Source organism: Pan paniscus, chromosome 3, assembly GCF_029289425.2.
Source record: "Pan paniscus chromosome 3, NHGRI_mPanPan1-v2.0_pri, whole genome shotgun sequence".
Classification (NCBI taxonomy): Eukaryota; Metazoa; Chordata; class Mammalia; order Primates; family Hominidae; genus Pan; species Pan paniscus.
The window spans coordinates 110,712,517-110,735,839 of record NC_073252.2 but is presented as its reverse complement, the minus strand read 5'-3'; the positions used below and the strand labels follow the sequence as shown (position 1 = coordinate 110,735,839).

The 23,323-nt window shown below is 37.5% G+C and overlaps 2 protein-coding genes and 1 long non-coding RNA gene across 19 annotated transcripts in view; 2 read left to right on the top strand and 1 right to left on the bottom strand.

The window, feature by feature from the left end:
* Positions 1–253: 253 nt before the first annotated feature.
* On the bottom strand, positions 254–21,403 carry LARP7 (La ribonucleoprotein 7, transcriptional regulator). 8 transcript variants are annotated; one of them, XM_034959020.3, is made up of 14 exons: positions 21,268–21,403; positions 13,017–13,117; positions 12,141–12,252; positions 11,339–11,439; positions 11,141–11,224; positions 10,857–11,021; positions 10,683–10,776; positions 10,261–10,611; positions 10,019–10,163; positions 8,152–8,303; positions 7,256–7,377; positions 4,609–4,768; positions 3,683–3,774; positions 254–595 (listed from the first exon to the last, which is right to left on the bottom strand). In XM_034959020.3, exons 2-14 carry the CDS (start codon positions 13,113–13,115, stop codon positions 515–517), a joined length of 1,758 nt encoding a protein of 585 aa, XP_034814911.3. In that variant the 5' UTR covers positions 13,116–13,117; positions 21,268–21,403; the 3' UTR covers positions 254–514. The 8 variants fall into 8 exon arrangements, with proteins under 8 accessions (XP_034814911.3, XP_054967699.2, XP_034814912.3 ...); XM_055111724.2 differs by having other exon boundaries at positions 12,914–13,117; positions 21,268–21,386; XM_034959021.3 differs by lacking the exon at positions 21,268–21,403 and adding an exon at positions 20,905–21,042.
* On the top strand, positions 8,636–11,087 carry LOC103783534 (uncharacterized). Its single transcript, XR_609107.5, has 3 exons — positions 8,636–9,191; positions 10,343–10,395; positions 10,844–11,087. It is a non-coding gene; the product is annotated as an uncharacterized LOC103783534 (long non-coding RNA).
* ZGRF1 (zinc finger GRF-type containing 1) overlaps positions 20,999–23,323 on the top strand; it is a 100,448-nt gene continuing 98,123 nt past the window's right edge. For 5 of the 10 annotated variants that reach the window (XR_008625212.2, XM_055111721.2, XM_055111722.2 and 2 more), the window contains exon 1: positions 21,592–21,656. The gene's annotated coding sequence lies outside the window, so the exon portion shown is untranslated. Of the gene's footprint in view, positions 21,864–23,323 lie in introns of all 10 variants that reach the window. The other 5 variants (XM_034959013.3, XM_034959015.3, XM_008955402.4 and 2 more) reach the window with 3 other exon arrangements.

The window sequence follows — 23,323 nt, the reverse complement described above, 5'->3', positions numbered from 1 at the left end:
TAATTAGAACCAATCCCTATGGTCTATTGTTCAATGGAAGCTCAGATAGGCAAAGTAGAATGAATAGAATGAACTATTAAACATGTCTGTATAAATCAACATGAAAAGGTATTGAAGGTATTGCAAGTTACAAACTAAGTACAGTGAGAGTTTAGTGTTAAACATTTCTCTAAACTTTATACATATTCATGTAGTATTTTTGCAATTATGTTTTGTTTTTACAATATAAAAACAAAATCAACACATTTCCAAATAATGTTCAAAACACATTTATTTACTAAATCACCTGACACTGACATCTAAGATAATTTCAACAAATAAAATATTTAAGAAAAATTGTGGTATACATCGTATTTGTCTCTAGAAAAAAGTCTTATTTACAAGTTGAGGAACAAAGATATTTCTTTTAATTAAAAACACATTAATTATGCAGTGCTACCATAATAAAAGTGAATCTCCCAAGAACAGCTCAAGTATCTTGTGAAGTATTAAGAGGTGAACTGTTTTTTTTTTTTCAATCATATTCAGAAAATCTTATGTGTTTACTCGCTTGTTGAGTCTTTGCCAGTCTAATCTTTTCAGCTTTGGTGATTAACTAAAGAGAAATAAATCAAAAATTAAAATGTATTGGATACTCAACACACACACACACACACACACACACACACACAAACTATGACTAGAAAAAATTTCACAGCTATCAGCTTAAATGGAAATTTTTTAAAAACAGCGAGAAGATGACAAATGAGATAATTATGCTCAGGTCAAATCAATTACAAATCAAATCTGTTATTAAGGCTATTTACTATTTCCTATTTCTTACACCCTTACATAAATTGTTGAATATTTTTAAGGAAGGCAAATGAAATTACACAGAATAAAAAAGAAAACTGTTTAAAATGTCTAAAATATTCCAAAAGCTTCCTTGATAAAAAAAAGTTAAAATATTAAACTTTGGAGTAAATGCAAATCTTTTTCTCTAAAAAATATAGATTCTAATGAGTATTCATTTAAATAGTTTTAAAGTGTTTGGTACCATATGGCAACTGGAAGGAATTCACTTTTAGATTAAACTAAAAGCCTATTATTCATCATTGAGGTGAATTAAAATCCAAAGATGTTTAGAACTCTAACATACCCATGCTGCTGTTCACAAATTTTATAAATTCTGCCTTTACCTGCTGAGTATCAGTAATTTTTACAGAAAAGAATTCAAATGTTTTAAAAGCCAAAGAGAAATAAGCTTCATTCTGTCTCTAGTAGCTGTTATCTATTTTTACCAATGTGTTCAAAATGATAGGGCATACTACAAAGATTTAGGCTAGCAAAATGAGTAGGAGACATCCCTTGTGGCAGACCTTTCCTTCATCTTCTTGATCTTTTGTGATACATCACTAATTTAATTTACTTGTGTTTAATATATTATTTTAGTTTAGTTTTTTTGAGACAGAGTCTTGCTCTGTTGCCCAGGCTGTGGTGCAGTGGCGCCATCTTGGCTCACTGCAACCTCCACCTCCTAGGTTCAAGCAATTCTCTTGCCTCAGCCTCCCCAGTAGCTGGGATTACATGTGCGTGCCAGCTGGCTAATTTTTGTATTTTTAGTAGACAGGGTTTCAATATGTTGGCCGGGCTGGTCTCCAACTCCCGACCTCAAGTGATCCACCAGCCTCAGCCTCCTAAAGTGCTGGGATTATAGGCATGAGCCACCGTGCCTGGCCCCATAATGTGAATATTAAGAGCCAGAATTTTTTTACTTTTACTCAATTATGGGCCAAATACAACACTGTTGTAGAAATATTGGGCTGTCAGGTCAGTAAGGTATTTATGTAACCTTTTGGCAGATTCACTGATGTTCTACTAGTTTTTTTTCTAAGCAATTTCCATTAATTACTAAGATGCTCCTAGTACTCCAACTACACTGGTCTTCTAGTCCCTGACAGTCTTCCCTTCCCGTCTCTGCATTTTCTTTGCTTCTGCCTGAAAAGCTATACTTCTAAACTTTACTGGGGCTTACTCGCTCACTTCCTTATGGGTCTTGGCTGTAACATAACCTTTGCAGAGAGTTTTCCAGACAACCTCAGCTGTTACAATGCTCTCCTGCAATACACTTTGTTTTATTTTTCTGTCTAGCACTGGTCATCACCTAAACTATATTATCTGTTAGCTTCATGAAAGTAGGGGACTTTGTGATTCATGGCTTTACCCCAGGTTCCAAGAATGGTGCCTAACACAAGGCACTCAAAAATCATTAGCTGAATTAACTAGCAAACAAGTTGGCTAAACTAATTATGGTCTACTCCTTTTTTCCAACAAGCTTTGCACAGCACTCACTTTCTGTGTTAACCTCCGTTTCATTTCACGACAAGTCAACTTGCTACTTCCATAGCTACTTAACAAATTGTGTTAACGACAATCCTGACGTCACAACTGAGTTGTGTTCCAACTCAATTTAAGAACTTCCTAGTCAAAGATGAGCTCTAAATTTTTAAAATGAAAAATAAAAGATTTATTCCTAGTTTTAAAAATATATAAAATCTAAATGAAATTTCACACCAATTAGAAGGGTATTATTTAACAAAGTGACTTCACTTCAGTTACCAGTTCTGGATTAGTGATTTTAACATTTGAATAATCTCAAACTGGCTTTGAAATTAACACCTCATATCCCTGAAAGAATCCTTGGGAAGCACAGGAGGCTTCCCCACCACAGCAAGTTCAGTCTCCTTTCAAGGAAACAAAATTCACACCTCCCCACAAATCACGATAAATTCTGGGCAATGGTAGAAGAAGGTTGATGAAAAACACTTGCTTTTTAAGTTAGGATTTTTTTTTTTTGTATAAATATGACCCCAAATCAACAAGCTTAGATTACAGGAAATAGGACTTTTAACGTGCTCACCTAACAAAAAAGGAAGTTCATCTTTTTCATTTTTCTTACACTTTTATAATATGCATTTCTAAATTTTGATGACTATAGTTAATATTAGGTATTATGTACCCTACTTTGTTCCAGGCACTTTTAAAATGTACTAACCTTTACACGTATAATAATTTGTTTTAAAACTTTTTAAGAGACAGGGTCTTGCTATGTTGCCTAAGCTGAAAAGCAGTGGCTATTCCCAGGTGTGATTCCACTACTGATCAGACCAGTATCATTTTAAGTGACAGAAAAATAAAATTATTGAAAGAGGGGCTTGCTTTAAATTATTGAAGCTTGTTTGTATTACCTACTATCTTAGAGAAAGAGGAATAAAGCTTATCGTTGCTATAGGAAACACTATGCATAAAGTCTCTCCATCTTATCTATGGAGCCTCCTATCTTTATAAACTACATTCTGAATACATTGTGTTTTTACCATGAAGATAATCTTTCTATAATCATTTATCACCAAACTACAAGACATAGCAGCCAGATATCAAGACTGTTAAAGTATATCACTGGTTAAAAAGAAAAAAATCTAAATTAAAATTATGTATCCTTGTGAGAAAAATAATTCAATTTCATACATTTTGAAATCTAGAGAAATGACTTTTCCCTCCCAACCTAAAACATAGTATATACTCAGTAAATCTTTGTTAGGTAATAGCAAAACTACGATCATTTTATGACTACCTAGTACTGACTTTGGCATTAAACGTTCAAGGAAAGTTTAGTCTAAAAAAACAAAAATGAATCAATTACCTTTTCAGTGCCTCTTTTCTTTTCCCGAGGCTGATTAAGTTTTGCCTGTCTATCAACCAAAATCTTCTGCCAATATCTTTGTTCGTGATCACCTTAAAAACAAACAAAGACTCTGATGGATGAAAAGAAGAACATATCTGAAAAACCATATTCAAGGCATTACATTCTCAATAATAGTAACTAGGACAGTTTTTGATTATATTTAATGCTACTTTACACATATTACAGAATAGAAAAAAAATAGTTAGTTTTGCCAGGTGCGGTGGCTCAAACCTCTAATCCCAGCACTTTGGGAGGGCGAGGAGGGAGGATCACCAGAGGTCAGCCTGGCCAACATGGCAAAGCCCCTTCTCTACTAAAAATATAAAAATTGCCTGGTGCAGTGGCTCATGTCTGTAATCCCAGCACTTTGGGGGGCCAAGGCAGGCAGATCACCTGAGGTCCGGGGTTCGAGACAAGACCAGCCTGACCAACATGGAGAAACCCCGTCTCTATTAAAAATGCAAAATAGCGGGGCATGGTGGCACATGCCTGTAATCCCAGCTAACCTGGGAGGCTGAGGCAGGAGAATCACTTGAACCCGGGAGGCAGAGGTTGCAGTGAGCTGAGATCGCACCACAGCACTCCAGCCTGGGCAACAAGAGCGAAACTCTGTCTCAAAAAATAAAATAAAAATATAAAAATTAGCCAGGCGTGGTAACACACGCCTGTAATCCCAGCTACTCTGGAGGCTGAGGCAAGAGAATTGCTTGAAACTGGGAGGTGGAGGATGCGGTGAGCTGAGATCACACCACTGTACTCCAGCCTGAGCGACAGAACAAGACCAAAAAAAAAAAAACTAGTTTCATTAGCCAAACTCAGAAAATATATTACCCACAATAAGGATGGTAACAAAAAAAAAAAAGGAAACGTCTATGAAGTTTTACCAGAAAGGATCTCGAGTTTCCAGCAGTGTTTCTTGTTAATTTCTGTATAGGCATTTATTACTGCTTGAGCATCCTCAGGAGTTTTAAATCTAGCATGGCATTCTGTATCCCCTTCTAGCAAATCAACATAAAGAACTTCTGAGATTGCTGCCAAAGTATCCTGCATTAAGTAGAAAGACAAATAAAATTTAAAAAGTTTCACAATAATTCTAAAACTATTCCAATGGTTATGCCAGAATATATTATGTAAATAAAGCATTTTGCAGTCTAATGAGGAGTAAATATCCTGTATCAAATATTTCCTGTAAAGCATGTTCTTAAAAATAGATTTGAATAATATCAACTCTAGTAATTTATTTTCATTTATTTTCTTGAAATCACATCCTTAAAATCTGCACTAGAATGAGAATATTCTATAAGGACAACAGATTTATAGAGCAGAAAGCAGAAATAGTGTCCCCCAACCCCCAAATCAGGAAGCGTTCACATCTGGGAGTAGTATAAGGAATAAAATTAAAAAAAAAAAAAGGATTAAGGGAGGTTTGTTTTTACTCACCTGTAGAAAATCACTATGACTTTAAAATATGTGTACAAATCATTCAACTTTTAATAACAACTCATGAAAAACAGTTTAACCAAACCTAAAATACTAGATTTCCACATTGTTCAAGAGCTCTTACTTTCTGAAAAAAATACCTAAGTAACCTCTTCTAAACAAGTTGTGGTCACCCAGCAAGGAAAAGTTTTACCTACACTGCCTGCTGTGAGGGCAAATTAACCAGATTCCTGCATTCTTAATCAACTTTTTTTTTCACAGCAGGTTTTACAGAGTATACAATGCATTTATGCAGGAATGTTACACTAATTCCTAATTCATCAACTTCCATTCATAAAGCTAAAGAAGTAACTGGAGATTACTAAATGGGGGGGAAAAATCTTATTTATCTTGCCTCCCTTTCGTTTTGACCTAAAATTTCAGACATAACTAATTTAGATTACTTTCAGATGTTGAATTTTTAGATGTTTGAATTACGGAAAGAACTGAGCAATACCTGGAAGTATTATTTCATCATAGAATAAGAAAAGTTTATCAGTTAATAATAAGAAATATATAATAAAATCTGTGAGTTTCTAGAAGCCAGGGACTAGATCTTAACTCATCCCAACACTCAGCAAACTATCACAAAACAGGCATTTAGTAACTGTTTGCCAAATTAAAAAAAAAAAAACTGCAGAGACTTACACTTGCTAGTCCTTCCCACTTCTTTACCTAGTTAATTAGTACCAAATTCAGATATAAAGCAAGTAAAAAACTCAGTATTGTTGAAATTTGAATGCATTCAGTAGTAGTAATGAGTTTTATAACTGACTTTTGAGCATATTCAATTACTACAACTCAAAAGATATATACTAAATATCCATTATAATGTCAGGCTAATCTCTTGATTTAAAACCCTTAGAATTTAAAACCCATAGAATGACAAATTAGCCTGGTAATCACATGGGCAAGTCACAGACAGTTGTAATCAACACAGCTCAGTTTTTGTTTCAGCAAAATGTAAGTAACTACTAACTGGATTAATGCAGGGATTGATTTTATGATTTTGATGATCATAAATGATGAATTTGTAATTGATAAAGTTACCCTTTAAATAATAGAAGTTATTTAATGAGTTGATTAGAAATAACTCTGAGCAATTTTTGTATTAAATGTTTTGCAATCTGATTAATCAGAGCAGTATTTACATCCCTCAATTTTCAGCCGTCTCCTGAAATGCAAGCTGGTAATAGCAATTTGGATTTGGCCAAATCCTTCATCAACATTGCAAAGAGAATCAAAATTTGTTTCTTAGTGACAGCTATAGGATTGTAGGACAGTATTTCAGATAAGGAGGGCTTACAGATAAACAAACCACCACCTCAATGGTATTCAAGTTAAAACCTGTGACTCATGAGTCTACGTAAAACCAAAACAACATACTAAGTGATGATGAATGTCAGTATAAGAAAATACTTAAAATATGTGGTATATGTTACAGAGCATTTCACACTTTTTAAAAAGAAAAGGATTCACTTAAATGGGTGACAGGCAGGGTAAGGGTAAATAAGATATGGTACTCTCACCTAAAAGTATATAATTTCCCTAATAGAAAGTATTGCTACCAATGTGGTATAAACGGCTACAGAAGATAGACTGTATAAAGCGAAAAAATTATAAACCTGTATGTACAGCAATTTGTAGCGTAAATTATATAGAAGTATGGGTTTTTTGGCACATGTGTGAAAAATTTTAAGAGGTTTTCAAAAATATTTTACTTTTCTATAATTAAAATTTTAAAGATAATCAGCACATAGGTAATACAAAAAAAAATCAGTGCCAATAAAAATAAGCAAAAGTTACAATTTTCCTATAGAGAAGGATGTTTAAACTGTGCTTACATATAGATTTAGTGAGGAATTTCAGCCTCTAGATTTTGCTTCAAAATTAAACCTAAGAGTTACCATGGAATTAAAACTGTACAGTAGTTTACCATAGGGAAACAAATTCTAACTTGATTTGTTTTATCTTCCATATTCAAAACATTTTCACACAGGGAAATAATAAGAGAAGAAAGGAACAAATACCCTAGGGGCTCAAAATCATTACCCGGACTTGTTTCCTGCCAGGTAGAGGCTCTGTGCTAATGATCTTCACAATCACTCCACTCAGGAACTGTGGTCCTGTTGCATTAACTTTCTCCTGGGTGCGACACTCTTCCCTGTTGGCTGCTGATTAGAAAAGGAAAAAGACCAGGACTAAATCTTTTACACTTAACAACAATGTAATACTTAGGAGGACTACCTTAGAATAATTCCTGAGGCAGATTTAAATAATTTAAAACGTATTTAATTTTAAAGTAAACAATTAAAGGATATATGTCATACTGCTTATTTCAAAATACCATGAATAAAACTCAGAAAGTTTTATTATTCTACATGCAAAGTGTTACTGCTAGAAGAGCATTCGTAAAGCCTTTAAATTTGCCCCTTCTCCCTGAACAAAGGAACAGCAAATTTTTACTCAATAAAGTTAAAAAAAAGTTAAAGGATACTGTGTTTTAAATACATTATTATTCAAATGTGAACATTTATTTTTACAAGAAATGAGAATTTAAAATGTATCCTAATTTTGAATTCACAGGAATTCTGCTTTAACTTGTTCCTGCTTGTGGTGCGTACTACAGAATGAAATCAACAGGTGAGAAACTACAATCTTCATTCCTACAAACTTGCTCAGTCTACAAACTCTGCACTCATGTGCTTAATAAAAACTGTAGAGAAAACTCAGGTTATTTAAAAAATTGTTTTAAATGAGCCTTTTAAATATTCTTATATCAAGAGTAAATAACACATCTGGATAACTTAACAAATCAAGAATTGTTCTAATAATGAAATAGAATAAGGAAGTTTTTTAAAATTAAAATTTATCTTATAACAACTCAGAGATAGCATTTACATATATAAGTACATTATAATGTTGTCAAAACTATCAGTGATCTTTACTTTTTTCATTTTTCATTCCGGTGTTTTGAGGTACTCCACTGTCTGTTTCCATTTCTGACTCTGATTTTATTTGGGATATTGTTTTTTTTAAAGAAGCCATGCTAGCTTTTTGTAGCGCTAAATACTCTTTTTTCAAATCCATCCATTCGCTCCTACAAGGAAAGAAATGGTGATAACAGATGACTAAATATAAAAAGTAAATATGGAAATATCTAAATATATACATTCACAATGACTTGGAGCAACTCCTCCACCCAACTTTCCTGTTTCTTTAAACACATATTCAAAATATTTCCTAGGTTCTAAAGACATTTAGCAAATAAGCTAAGGGAGTTCCTCTTCCCCCAATATTCAGATTAAATGTTTTAAGATTGCCAATTAAATTTTTGAGTGTCTGAAGTATTTTAATTTATAAAAGTAAAATTTTAGCATTAATTCCTTAACTAGTAACATTTACTAAATCAGTCATCTCTGTGGGAAAAGGGCGAGATTAAAGATTTGTTAAACTGCTTCCAATTTGAGAGATAACATTCCTTAGTATTTACTTGAATCAAAAAGAATTTCTAAGTAGAACAAAACACCCCGTGGAAGCAATCTATTTATTTACATACATTTAACATGTAGATGCTTCTTCAAACAGAGTTCCTCCAGATAGAAACACAATGCCTTTCTTGGCTCAGTGGGAGCACTCATTGTTACCCTAATCTATGCCATCAAACAAGCAGATAGGAGATTTTCTTTTTCTTTCTTTTTTTTTTTAAGAGGAAGATATCTTGTGGTAATGGTTTTAGCTCTTAACATTGACATCTGTATACTTCAAAAAAAAAAAAAAAAAAAAAAAAAGATCCAGACCCACCCAGGATCATACATTCCCTGAGAGCTGATACATTAAAATAACAAAAGGCCCTTGTAATGATTCTCTGAGATAAAAAGGCAAAAGGAATTCAAGAGTTAAGAATAGTATAAATAGAAGTGGCTGAAGTCCCTGCCTTTTACCCTTCTGGAGGAGAACAGGAATCTTTGGGAACTAGTTCAGGAAGGTAAAGAAATTTTTTTCTTCAAAAGGTATGCCATTTTGTTTTCTTTCTCCTCAGCTCTAAATACTCTGAAGTCCAAAGAAGTTGTATGTGGGTGGGCTCCCTTCAACTTTAACATGGAAGTGCTTTCTGTGACTTTAAAAGTAAGTGCTTCCATGTTTTAGTAGGAGTGAATCCAACTTACTTGTCCAAAATAGAACACACTAACCTCATTCTCTTAAAGAGGTTGAAGGGATCCCCTTTGCTTTAACATGGGGGTACCTGCTGTGTGAAACAAAAGTAAGTGCTTCCATGTTTCAGTGGAGGTGTCTCCAAGCCAGCACACCTTTTGTTACAAAATTTTTTTGTTATTGTGTTTTAAGGTTACTAAGTTTGTTACAGGTTAAAGGATTCTAAGTTTTTCCAAGACTGGGCTCCCCACCACTTAAACGTGGATGTACTTGCTTTGAAACTAAAGAAGTGCTTCCATGTTTTGGTGATGGTAAGTCTTCCTTTTACATTTTTATTATTTTTTTAGAAAATAACTTTATTGTATTGACCGTATCTCACATATTTAAGCTTTATTTTGTATTTTTACATCTGTTAAGGGGCCCCCTCTACTTTAACATGGAGGCACTTGCTGTGACATGACAAAAATAAGTGCTTCCATGTTTGAGTGTGGTGGTTCCTACCTAATCAGCAATTGCGTTAACGCCCACACTGTGTGCAGTTCTTGGCTACAGGCCATTACTGTTGCTAATATGCAACTCTGTTGAATATAAATTGGAATTGCACTTTAGCAATGGTGATGGATTGTTAAGCCAATGACAGAATTTAAACCACAGACTTACTTTGATAGTACTCTTAATGGTATAACTTCTTCTCCCATTTTATGTCTCTCTTTATGTTTTTTCTTATGTTTCCTTTTTGTTTTCAAGAGAGAGCTATCTTTTAGATCTCCAGTATCCTTTTCCTCTTCAGTAGAGATTTCTATATCTTGAAATAAATAAAAAAGCACTCCGTTAAGACATGGGGCTGTGAAATGGGTGAAACAGAAGCTTAATTTTATCTAATTAAAACCTTGTAGTTTTACCTCTATTTTCCTTGGAAGCTTCTGATGCTTCCTTAATGATGTCTTTCTGAATAATTTTCTTTACTTTTGATCGGGGAGCTAGGGATTCTGCATCTTCAGAGCTGCTTCTCTTCCTCTTCCCTGTTCTGACTTCAGGTAAGCTAGATGCTTCAACTCTGTCCCGTTTTTTCTTTTTCTTTGAGGACTGCTTTTGGGGTTCAGTGGACTCAATGTCAGAGCCCTCAGATGTGGGTCTGGATCTTTTCATTTTACTGACGCTGGTGTTGCTTGTGTCCATGTTTTCTTCTTTGGCTTGGATATTGTCTTCCTTTTTCATTCGGCCTTTCTTCTTCTTTTTCTTTTTCTTCTCTTCTGTAAAAGTGCCATCATTATTAGTTCATCTTACTTCAACTACATCTATTTAAATATTGAAAAATACTCACCCACAACTCTTAAGGCTGGAATGGGCTTATTTTTCACTGTTTTAGGAAATATGCCAGGTTTTCTTGGTGCTTCTTCTGGTGGGTTGTTAAGAAACTGAAGTGATTGCAAAAGTTACTATTTTAATACTTGTTTTGTTTTCTTTCTTTTTTTTTTTTTTTAGGATCTGGACCTACCTCAATTGCTTTTGCTGCTTGTTCTTTTGTTTCAAATTCCACAAACGCAAATCCCTTTGGATCTCCAGTAGACTTATAATGTGGTATACTTATATAAACAACATTGCCACATTTCCCAAATACTCTTTCAATCCAGCTGTGATTAACATTTTTGGGAAGTAACTCCTATTATAAATTAAAAGCAATATTAGAGTTTTTCACAATCAGAATGTCAATAAATTTTTAACTTAATTACATTGTTTCTGTGCCAGTTTCTGACTGGGGACCTGGGTTCTTAAGCTTACCACATACACTGTGCGTTCATCCTCATCCTTTGGTCTTTCCCCCAGAGGTTTTTTCCTCCGGATTCTGGTGCCTTCCAAATCGAGCTTTAAAATAGTATATTACATTAATAAAACTAATATTTATAATTGTAAGCTATAATCATATAATAATCATTACGTTAACATTCTTTATAATTATAAACTATTCTTGATTCTTACCTCTACAACAGCTGAACTTCTCAATGCTCTGGCAATTAACTTCCCATCAGTAGTCAATTTTTTCATTTTGTTAAAAGACACAAGTAGTGATATATCAACATCTAAAGAAAATGAAAAAGTTAATATGTTAGTGTATTAGCAGGATTAATTCAATTTGGTACAATTGAATTACCTCAGGTAACTGAATGCCCCTCAGGCCCTCAGGCTCGGTGGCTCATGCCTGTAAGCCTAGTACTTTGGGAGGCCAAGGCGGGTGGATGGGGGAGTTCAAGACCAGCCTGGCCAACATAGTGAAACCCCATCTCTACTAAAAATACAAAGAATTAGCTGGGTGTAGTGGCGCACGCCTGTAATCCCAGCTACTTGAGAGTGAGGTAGGAGAATCGCTTGAACCCAGGAGGCAGAGGTTGCAGTGAGCTGAGATCACTCCAGCCTGGGAGACAGAGACTCAAACAAAACAAAAACAAAAAAAAATTGTATGAGGTTCTAAATGGCATTGCATATTTGGCGACCTAAAATGACACATTTTAGTGTATGTAACTGCAGATTAAGATTTGAACACATTATTAGCAATACCCAGACTTTCAAAGAGGACGTCTGGATCCCAACCTATTAGAAACAAGCACAAGGTTGGCTATTTGAAATTTAGCAACTGGGGATGGTGGCTCAATGCTTATCTCAGCAATTTAGGAGTGAAGGTAAATCTCTTGAGCTCAGGAGTTCAAGACCAGCCTGGGCAACATGGTGGGACCCCATATCTCTTAAAAATGCCAGAAAAAAAAGCCGGCCTGGTGATGCTTGCCTGTGTTCTCAGCTACTGGTGAGGTTGATGGAGGATCACTTGGGTGGGGCTGAGGGGGTGGAGGTGGGGGCAGAAGTTGGAGTGAGCAGACATGGAGCCAGTGCATTCCTGCCTAGGGAAAAAAGATAGACCTTGCCTCAAAAAAATGAAACAAAAAATAACATTGAGCTAGGTGAAATGCCTTCTTGTATGAACTAAAGTATAGCACTCTCGAGTTACACATGATGGTTATTGAAGCAATTAAATCCCAAAATACTTATAAGCTTTGATTTGAAATTGCTTATTTAATATAGCCTAAACTCTTACCAACAGTCTTTATTTAGAAGATTGTCATTCACTAAATAAAAATTAGAACAGATTACACAGAACACACTTACAGAAACGAATATACACATTATAGAATATACTATTTTAGGCTGGGTGTAGTGGCTCACGCCTGTAATCCCAGCATTTTGGGAGGCTGAGGTGGGCAGATCACGAGGTCAGGAGCCTGGCCAACACAGTAAAATCCCGTCTCTACTGAAAATACAAAAATTAGCCGGGCATGGTGGTGCTTGCCTGTAGTCCCACCTACTCGGGAGGCTGAGGCAGGAGAATCACTTGAACCCAGGAGGCAGAGGTTGCAGTGAGCTGAGATCATGCCACTGCACTCCAGCCTGGGCAACAGAGCAAGACTCCATCTCAAAAAAAAAAAAAAAAGAATATACTATTTTATAAGTAAATTTAAACGCAACCGTATCTAAAAATTGGTTCCTTTACTGAAGCAAACTTACATCCATCTCTAGATTTTTCTATCTGTTCTCGAAGAAATCTATCCTTGTGAAGATTTGCATCCCCAAACCAGAAGTCCACTTGCTTAGCAATATCTGCAAGCACCTGTTTAACTCGTGACCGTTTCTTTTTTTCAACTTCTTTTTTCTTTTCAGTGCTTTCTTCTTCCATTACCTTTTCCTGATTTCCACTTTCAGTTTCCATTCCTGTGAATTACAAGAAAAAGATGTAAATATTTAAATCACCACAATAGCTAATATAGTTAAATATTTAGATTAGCCTTTAATTGCCTGAGAGAATAATGGACTCACATTTGGCCATCACAAGACAAACAGAAAGAACATTCATTTTTATATTTAATAAATCAAATTTAAAAAATAATTTACCTTCTATGTTAGGGATCATAGCTTTAGTTTCTTTGTACCTTTTAAAACACAGGGCCAGATTATCCTAGAATAATATAAAAAAATTACACCTTTATCTCACTAAGCTGCACTTTTAAGTCAGTAAGTGAAAAGTGTAAGATTAAGGGACGTGGACACTCTCCATCGCAACACCCCCCCGCCCCCGCCCCACCCCAGAGAAGTTGTATTCGCTTTTTTTTTTTTTTTTTTTTTTTTTGGAGACAGTTTCCCTCTTGTTGTGCAGGCTGGAGTGCAGTGGCGTGAACTTGGCTGACTGCAACCTCCATCTCCTGGGTTCAAGCAATTCTCCTGCCTCAGTCTCCCAAGTAGCTGGGACTACAGGCACATGCCACCATGCCCGGCTAATTTTTGTATTTGTAGTAGGAGACGGGGTTTCACCATGTTTGCCAGGTTTGTCTCGAATTGCTGTCCTGGTGATCTGCCCGCCTCCACCTCCCAAAGTGCTAGGATTACAGACATGAGCCGCCGCGCCTGGCAATTTTGATTTTTAAAATGTTAATTTCTGCTTTCTAGGGGCAGAATTCAACTGGTAAGCTGTAGAAATCAGCCTCTTCTCTCTTCTCTTTCTTCTTCTCTTCTCTTTTCTTTGAGGCAGTCTTGCTCTGTTGCCCAGGCTGGAGTGCAGTGGCATGATCTCAGCTTACTGCAAGCTCTGCCTCCTGGGTTCAAGCGATTCTCCCTGCCTCAGCCTCCCAAGTAGCTGGGAATACAGGCACCAGTGCCAATCACACCCGGCTAATTTTTGTATTTTTAGTAGAGACAGAGTTTCACCATGTTGGCCAGGCTGGTCTCAAACTCCTGACCTCAGGTGATTCGCCAGCCTCAGCCTCCCAAAGTGCTGGGATTATAGGTGTGAGCCACCGTGCCCAGCCATAAATCAGCCTTTTCAAGTGGCCTTCTCATCCCAGTGTTTATTTCTTGGGCAGCAATTTCTAACCCCCTCCTTCCTCAAGTTACTTTTAGTATCTCTTCCCCTTTGCTTTGTCAGCTCCAGCCATACAGTCCTTGCACTTCTTGAAGCTCACCCAGCAATGTCTAACGGGGTCTTTTAAACCTGTTCTCTTTGAAACACATATCCCCAGAGATAACACAGCTTGCTCTCCTACTTCAAGTGTTTATTTAAATGTCACCTCAGTGCAGTCCCCTCCCACGACGATATTTAATAATGCAAATTTCTGGATACATACACAGTAACTCCCCTGCCTTATTTTTGTTCATAGCATTTATCATCTTCTAACATTACTATCACCACCATGCAATTTATTTCTTTGTTGTTTATCCTTCCTAGATGGTAAGATCAATGAAATCAGAGATTTTTGTTTGTTTCCTGATATATTGTCAGTCCCTGCCACATAGTCACTTAAAAATGTGTTGAGTAAATTGTGCCTCGATTTTGTTGAATGAATTGAATCACTAGTGGTATAGGAGCAAAGGATTAATATCAGGCCTGGGATAATACAGGCTGCTTGAGAATAACCTCAGTCTCCTATAATACAGTCTTCTTGGAAACTGGAGAAACTAATGGGGAGTGTTGTATCTGTTTCCCATGTTGCACCTGGTTTGGAGCAGCTATTAGATGGCATGGAGGCCTTACGCCTATGTGACCAGAACAACAGATTGATAGGCAAAAGAGGTTAAAGCTTTTACGTGTCAAAGTGTCCTAAATACACCATGGTCCTTATCTAGGGAAGGCATACATGCCTGTTGTGGGTAAATGGGAGAAAAAAGTAGTGAATTTGGGTAATTGCTAGATATGGGTAAATGGCTTGGTGGCCTCCGGTGGGATGAAGAAGCTGCATCTACCCTATCTTTTGCCTTGACTCTTTCTTTGGTAAACAGTATTTGCATCTCTTGAGTCTCACTGCTGGTTAGAATCTCTAACTGCTACAGTGATGCTGCTGATAGTAACAGAAATAGATAATGTGTTTCAAAGTGATATCCAGTAAGAGGGTACTAAGCCCTTAATGCATTTCACCTCAAATCTCCAACTAAACATGCATTCTCATCAAACTCAACAGAAGTACATTTTGGCATTTTAGGTTTCAGTAGATGAATCAAGTACCAATTTTGAAATTATACAAGTAATGACATATTTAGGTGATGCTAGCTTAAGACATAAAACACAACTATAGGTCAGAATTAATAATAGAAAAACAATGAGGTGTCATTGAGTACCACACAACCATGTTCTTCACCTCATGCTCTTACTTCAACCCATCCTGTCAGGCTTTCCTCCTCACCATTCTAGAGAAACTGCAAACAAGCTCCTCAATGAGCTCCACTGTCTACTTGACCTCTCAGCAGCAAATGCAGTTGGTAACTCCCTCCTTGAAAATATTTTCTTCATATAGCTTCCAAACGAGTTTTCTTCCTTTTCAATTCCCTTTAGCAATTTCAGTTTCTCAATTTCCTTTCACCCTACCTCTCCCACTGTGCCCTACACCTTTACATGATGCCTAAATTGGACTCAGTCCTGGGCTTCCTTCTCATTTACACACTCATTCTTTCTGAGGATCCTGGCTTTAAGCTCATTGGCTTTATGCTGATGCTTTACAAATCTATCTTCTCTCATTAGCTCCCCATTCCAATATTCAACTGTCCACCTGACACCTCCACTAGTTTATCTAAAGGATATCTCAAAATTAACATGGTGAAAATAGGACTCTCAAGTGCTAACAATCCCCTCCCACCAATTTTCCCTATCTCAGAAACACCAATTACAAAATTGCTGAAAAGGCAAAAGCCTTAAAATCATTCTTAATTTCCCTTTTCCTTACACCTCATGGTCAACTCATCAGTATTTGTTAGCTCTAACTTTAAAATATATCCCAAATATGAATAATTCTCATTTCCTTCATCATAAGCACCTGGTCCAAGCTACTACTGCGTTGTCTGAACAACTACAAGAACTTTATTACTAGTCTGCCTGCTTCTAATCTTCTTCCCTTATAATCGATTCTCCAGATAGAATTACCATTTAAATACGTAAATCAGATCATGCCAATTCCTTACACAAACTCCTCCAAAGGTTTCTTTTTTTTTTTTCTCTTTTTTGAGACGGAGTCTCACTCTGTCACCCAGGCTGGAGTGCAGTGGCGCGATCTCGGCTCACTGCAACATCCCCCTCCGGGTTCAAGCGATTTTCCTGCCTTAACCTCCCAAGTAGCTGGGACTATAGGCATGTGCCACCACGCCTGGCTAATTTTTTTTTGTATTTTTAGTAGAGACGGGGTTTCATCATGTTGGCCACCTGACCTCAGGTGATCTGCCCGCCTTGGCCTCCCAAAGTGCTAGGATTACAGGTGTGAGCCACCGCGCCCAGCTCAGAGGTTTCTTATCACACTCAAAATAAAGTCCAAAAACCTTACTGTGGTTGACTGGACCTTAAATAATCTGGCCTGAGGATCTCTCTAATTTCATCTATCACAATTCTTGCCAACAGGCTCAGTCCAAACATGACAACCATCTTTTCGTTCTTTAAACATGCTAAAGCCAATCCCACTTCAGGGCCTTTGCCCTTGTTGCTCCCTTTACCTTCCTTACCGTATCTGTATGAATTACTTCCTTGTTCACTTAGGTCTCTGCAAATGTCACTTCTTAGAGAGACTTACCTCTTTCCGCTCAATCTAAAATATTCCCTCCCTGCTGACCTTAACTCCGTCCACTGCCTCAGTCACTATTTTTTATTCTTGTATCTTGTTGTCACTACCTGGAATTATAACTTTATTTTTTATTTTTAATTATTTATTGAGATGGAGTCTGTTGTGCAGGCTGGACTGCAGTGGCACAATCTTGGCTCACTACAACTTCTGCCTCACAGGTTCAAGTGATTCTCCTGCCTCAGCCTCCTAAGTAGCTGGGATTACAGGCAGCTGTCACCACACCCTGCTAATTTTTGTTTTCAGTAGAGATGCGGTTTCATCATTTTGGCCAGGCTGGTCTCAAACTCCTGACCTCAAGTGATCTGCCCATTTGGGCCTCTCAAAGTGCTGAGATTACAGGTGTGAGCTACCATGGCCAGCCTGGAATTTTAATTTTATTGTCTGTCTATCCCACCAGAATGTAGACACTATGAAGGCAGGAACTTTAACTTCATCAGTACCTAAGTATCTGTTGAATAAAAAAACAAATTTAAAAGTACCTGTAAAGTGTTAAGCATTTCAAATTCTTTGTAAGGTTGTGGGATGTAAATAAAATACAAATAGGCCAGGTGCAGTGGTTCATGCCTATAATCCCAGCACTTTGGGAGGCTGAGCCAGGTGTATCACTTGAGGTCAGAAGTTCAAGACCAGCCTGGCCAACAAAGTGAAACCCAGTCTCTACTAAAAATAACAAAATTATCTGGGTGTGGTGGCCCATGCCTGTAATGCCAGCTACTCGGGAGGCTGAGGCAGGAGAATCGCTTGAACCCAGGAGGCAGAGGTTGCAGTGATTCGAGATAGTACCACTGCACTCCAGTCTGGGAGACAGATTCAGTCTCCATCTCAAAAACGAACAAACACAAACATAGGCTATGATTATCACTACAGCAGGCTCCACTGCTAATTTTCTCTCTTCAAAAAACAAAGTTATAAAGGGCAGACTACCTGCTCTCCAATTCATTTCCTTGTCAAAGCCCAACATCTAAGGAATAGTAGACAGAAATGTATAGGCGCAGAAAGCCACAACTTTCCCAGAAGCCAGGCTTTCCTTATCATTCTCGTCTTTCAGCCCAGAGACCCTCCTTCATTCCTTCTCCTAAGGATTATTTTTGTGGCTTGAAGTATTTAAGTTCAGAATGATTTACCTTCAATTTAAACAGCAAGGAACATAAGATATGATATAATTTAGCTTCTCTATACATTGACTGCAGAAAATCAGGAAGTTACAATACTTTCGTTAGTCTTGATCCTTCTCAAAGTCTGTACTTCTCAATGTCCTGTGATAACAGGTATGTGTATTGTCACTCCACACATTCCAAATCAAACTCATTGTCTTTCTTATCCACACCTGTTCTTTCTACCATCCTCAACTTATTTAAGGATGCCATATTCCACCAAGTTAACCATTCAAACTACTTATTAGCTGTGTGGATTTTGAGCAAGTTACCCCATCTCTCTGTGGTCTATAAAATATGGATAAAAATCATACCTACATAAAAAGGCTGTTAGCATTAGCCAAAATAATGTAAATAAAGCACTTCAAATTGCTAAGATATAGAACACAAGTAACCAATTATTCTATCCAATATTCTATCCAATTATCTATAATTATCAATTATTCTATAATTGATAATTATAATTCTATAATTGATAATCTATAATTATCAATTATTGATAATTATCCAATTATCAATAATTCTATCCAATTATTCTATCCAATCTCTTGTTAAATCCTATCAGTTTGACTTTTGAAATGGCTCTCATCTCCATTCAGTGTTTTCTACAACTACTGCTACAACTGTCACTAGAATATGCCAATAGTTTATAAACTGTTCTGTAAGTCACTCATTCTCAACAGGAGCCTATGTATAACCCATCTAAAACACAGACCTGGTTTTGTGATGCTTCTGTCAAAACTTGCAACATTAGAAATTCCTTAGCACCTTCCCGTAACATAATATGCAGTTTATGAAAACACTGTTTAAAAAAAAAAAAGTAACACTTGGCCAGGCGCGGTGGCTCACGCTTGTAATCCCAGCACTTTGGGAGGCCAAGGCGGGCGGATCACGAGGTCAGGAGATGGAGACCAACCTGGCTAACAAGGTGAGACCACGTCTCTACTAAAAATACAAAAAAAGAAAAAAGAAAAGAAAAAAACTAGCCGGGCATGGTGGCAGGCGCCTGTAGTCTCAGCTACTTGGGAGGCTGAGGCAGGAGAAAGGTGTGAATCCAGGAGGCGGAGCTTGCAGCGAGCCGAGATCGTGCCACTGCACTCCAACCTGGGCGACAGGGCAAGACTCCGTCTCAAAAAAAAAAAAAAAAAAAAAGTAACATTTAACTGGCTTTAAATGAAGAATAAAAGTTACTGGGTAACAATACCAGTAACTTTATATACACTTTTGTAAATCCTCACAATCCCACTAGGTAGCAGTTTCTTCCATCTTCTTAACACAAAAACTCAAAAAGGTTTGAGTGACTTGGCCAAAGCTAGCTAAGTAAGTTGTCCCAGGTATGTTTGATCCCACATTGTCTACCTTTTGGTAGAATTTCCCGCAATTTATCACCACGGACTCTATATTCTGACTCAGGAATTCTTAATCTGAAGTCCATGCAACTTTGGCTGGACAAGAATTCTAGTGGGCTCCATTAAATTGTAAATGATACATTTTAAAGATAAGGTAAAATGAAGACTCTTGTACAAATATAAAATGAATACACGGTAAAGATTTAAGCACAGTCATGGGTTGCTTAACGACAAGGACACATTCTGAGAAATGCACAGTCAGGTGAGTAAGTACATCATTGAGTATGTAGTTATTCTATGATGTATTCACACAAACCTAGGTACTATCGCCTAACTCACCTATAATCTTATGGGACCACTGTCATACATGCGGTCTGTCGGTATGTGGTGCTTGACTGTAAATAAGGGAACCAGTGAAGTGCTAAAAACCAGTTCAAAGGAGAATTTAAAAAGCAGGTACACAGGCAATCAGGAACGTTGAAATGAATATTAATAAATACTGCTCAGGACAATAATTAATTGCATCTTTACTGGACAAACCTAATTTCCATGATGCTGTAGCGAGTTACACGGTTGAAAAATAGTTCAAAGACCACGAAAGACATAGATAACTTGGAAGAGTGAGTCAGACAAGACACCAAGTCATTTGTGTGTGTTTGCTATTTAAAAGTATTTCGTAATTTCTCTTGAGGAAATTATATGAAAAATGTTTGTTTGGAGACGCAGCCTCTCTCAGTGGCCCAGGCTGCAGTGCAGTGGCGCGATCCCGGCTCACTGTAATCTCTGCTTCCCGAGTTCAAGCGATTCTCCCAACCCAGCCTCTTGAGTAGCTGGGACTACAGGTGTGCACCACCACTCCCCGCTAATTTTTGTGTTTTTAGTAGAGACGAGATTTTGCCATATTGGCCAGGCTGGTCTCGAACTCCTGACCTCAAGTGATCCTCCCGCGTCGGCCTCCCAAAGTGCTGGGATTACAGGCGTGAGCCACCGTGCCCAGCCTCGCAAAATGTTTTAATAGGTACATGCACGTTTTCCTGAGAAGCTAATCCATATAATTAAGTTTTCAAAAGAAGTGTGCCACAACAGGTTAAGAATCATTGTTCTGGTCACTGCTTACAATTCAAGTCCCTCAACACGTAGTGGCCTGTGTCTTCTGCTTTGTCTGAATCTTCTCGTCTAAATTTCCTTATTAAATTTTCAAGGCCCAGGTTAAATGGCATCTTTGAGATCTTCCACCACCCTGTGTCCTATCATTTGTTTTCTCTTAAGTTTCTTTGCTAACGCACTCTGCACACCATATCTAGCACGTGTTAGTTCCCTTCCGTAACTGGATTTTTTACTCTTTAAGGACGGTGGCAGAGTCCTGCAAAAGAAGATGATAATTTTAGAATATAAATCCTCACGTTCGCTATCCTCTGGCAGCCACAGCTCAGCTCCAATCTGCGAAATACGGCACTCTCTTTATTGACTACTGCTTCTCTCGGCACCCGTACTTCCGCAAGGACGCCGTCATAGGCTGGGCGCGCCCCAAACCTCCCCACGCCGGGCCCCTATGCGCCCCTACTCTCTGAAAACGGGAACTACAAGTGCGCCGAAGACTTTTGCGCGTGCGCATAAATAACTACGCCAAGGAACTGATGGGTGTGCAGGACGGGGGGGCGGGGTAAGAAGGACGATAGATGATAGAGTGGACCGCAAGAAAAAGGACGGAGAGTTAATTAGACTTCGCCCAAGCTGTGCGACCCTATAGGCCGCTTGTAACTTACTCCGTTCGACTCCCAAAATACAGGGTCAAGTACTGCGGCCTTCGGACCTTTCCGTCTCCGGATCCTGATAGTCTTGGTTACTTTCGCGTCATAGGATGAGCGACAACGTTTTCCGGTCCCAATTGAGAAAGACGGGCCCGGAGGCAGTGCGCGCGCCACCTACGTCACAGGCGGGGTGGTTCCAGGAGGGCTGGGCATCGGAGAGCGCGGCCGGTTGAGAGACTCGAAGCCAAGGAAGAATTTGATTGGCTATTTGAAAGCGGCGGTTTTTGGCTTAGGCGGAGGTGGGCGGGCCAAGTTTTGGGTCCTCATCTGGTGAGGTCCCGCGTTAATGACGTCACATTGTTTCGCGGGAGAAATTCGAAAGTGGATTTTGTGCAATTTGACAGGTGAGGTGAAGTGTTTATCGGGATTTCCTAGGAATGACTTGAGCGATTTGGGGCGAAGGGACGAAAGACTCTGCTCCTTAAGAAGAGAACCGGGAAGGATGCTGTTTGGAACCAGGATTGGGGTGGTCGCAGTCACAGCTACTCGGACTGCTTGTAATAAGTGGTGCCTCTTCACCGTTTTTCCCAGGCCTTGCTTTGCAATTTCGAGTAGGTATGAGGACCAAAGAGGGCTTTGCTGTTTGTATTTAGGACTGAGAAAGGATCAAGTCTCCACTGTCATTTGGTGACAGGATTATGGTTATTAGAATCTTGGCAAATGAGATGTGGGTTTCCTTTGTTTATTTGGACTGGATGGTTTGTTAACAATGTTGAGTTCGTGATTCCAAAACTTTGTTATCCGAACTATTTAGAGGTTCAGGTTTAGGTTCAAAAAATACTCCTTGTTTAAAAAAAAGGAAAAATATCTTGTATTTAAATGAATAATGGCTCATACTTTACTGAGAACACCGAGTTTTATGTATATATATTGTGTCCGTACATATAGTAGCACAATGTATATGTATGTATATGTGTGTATGTACGTATATCTGTGTGTATGTATGTATGTATATAATTATCACAGAACATCTGGGGTCTTTAAAAACTTATTTGGAGATTAATCTTTAACCTATTAGAAGTCGGTCAACAGGTGAATTGTCTGGCAGACGTGGACAGATGAACACTTGGAAAAAACTCTATCTTTGCATCTCACTTAAATATATATGATGCTGTTGTCTAAAATAATTTTTTCTGATTAATACTAAGATAAGAAAGGGTGTTGACTTTCAATGAATAAGTATTAGAGCTCTTCTAAATTTTAAAAGATCCAGTTAGCTTTTTTTTTTTTTAGGTTTTCTCCTATAATCGAATTTAACCATCCTTTAAGAGTTTCAGTCTTCTCAGTTCTTTTTAAACTGTACATTCCAGAAGTAATATCTCAATTTAGGAAAATAATGGAGAATTTATCTTGCAATTGCGAAATAGCATATAAATTATCCTAAACTAGTAAATACTGGGTTCCTAATCTGTAAATTGTAATAATGCTTATTCTTCAGGATTATGAGAGTGATAAATACTGTATGTAAAGTATCTTGTCCAATTCCTGCCTGATACATAGTATGTAATCAATAAATAGTTATATATAATTACACACGATAATCATATAATTGTATATTACATAATACAGTAATAATAGTTATATATTATAAAATTACCTAATCATAATGTATATGATTAACATAATATAATGTATATAATGTAGTTTATAATATAGCACTTTGGGAAGCTGGAAGGATTGCTTGAGCCCAGGAGTTTGAGGCCGCAGCGAGCTATGATTGCAACACTGCACTCCAGCCTAGGTGACAGAGTGACACCCTGTCTCTGTAAAAGAAAAAGAAAAGTTAAAAAGCCAACAGAAACAAAACCTCCAAATAAAGCATTTAACAGTCTCTAGCATATGGTAGCACTGAATAAATGGTAGCTATTAAACAGATCTGATATTAATAACTGCCACATGCCCAGCACTGTGTCTGTACCATGTATTCTCATCTATGTATACAGCATATCTAGCCCAGGAGTGTTTTTCTCGATCTCTCTTTTATCTTCTTGGCATTCTTAGGCATCAGCAA

Excerpts from the sequence above, each read along its gene's own strand:
- LARP7 (XM_034959020.3), bottom strand. The coding sequence starts at position 13,115 with ATGGAAACTGAAAGTGGAAATCAGGAAAAGGTAATGGAAGAAGAAAGC. Across the intron at positions 12,253-13,016 it reads AACGGTCACGAGTTAAACAG|GCAGGAATGCACTGGCTCCA; the intron begins GTGCTTGCAGAT and ends TTTTTTCCCTAG. Across the intron at positions 11,022-11,140 it reads ATGAACGCACAGTGTATGTG|GAGTTACTTCCCAAAAATGT; the intron begins GTAAGCTTAAGA and ends AATTTATAATAG.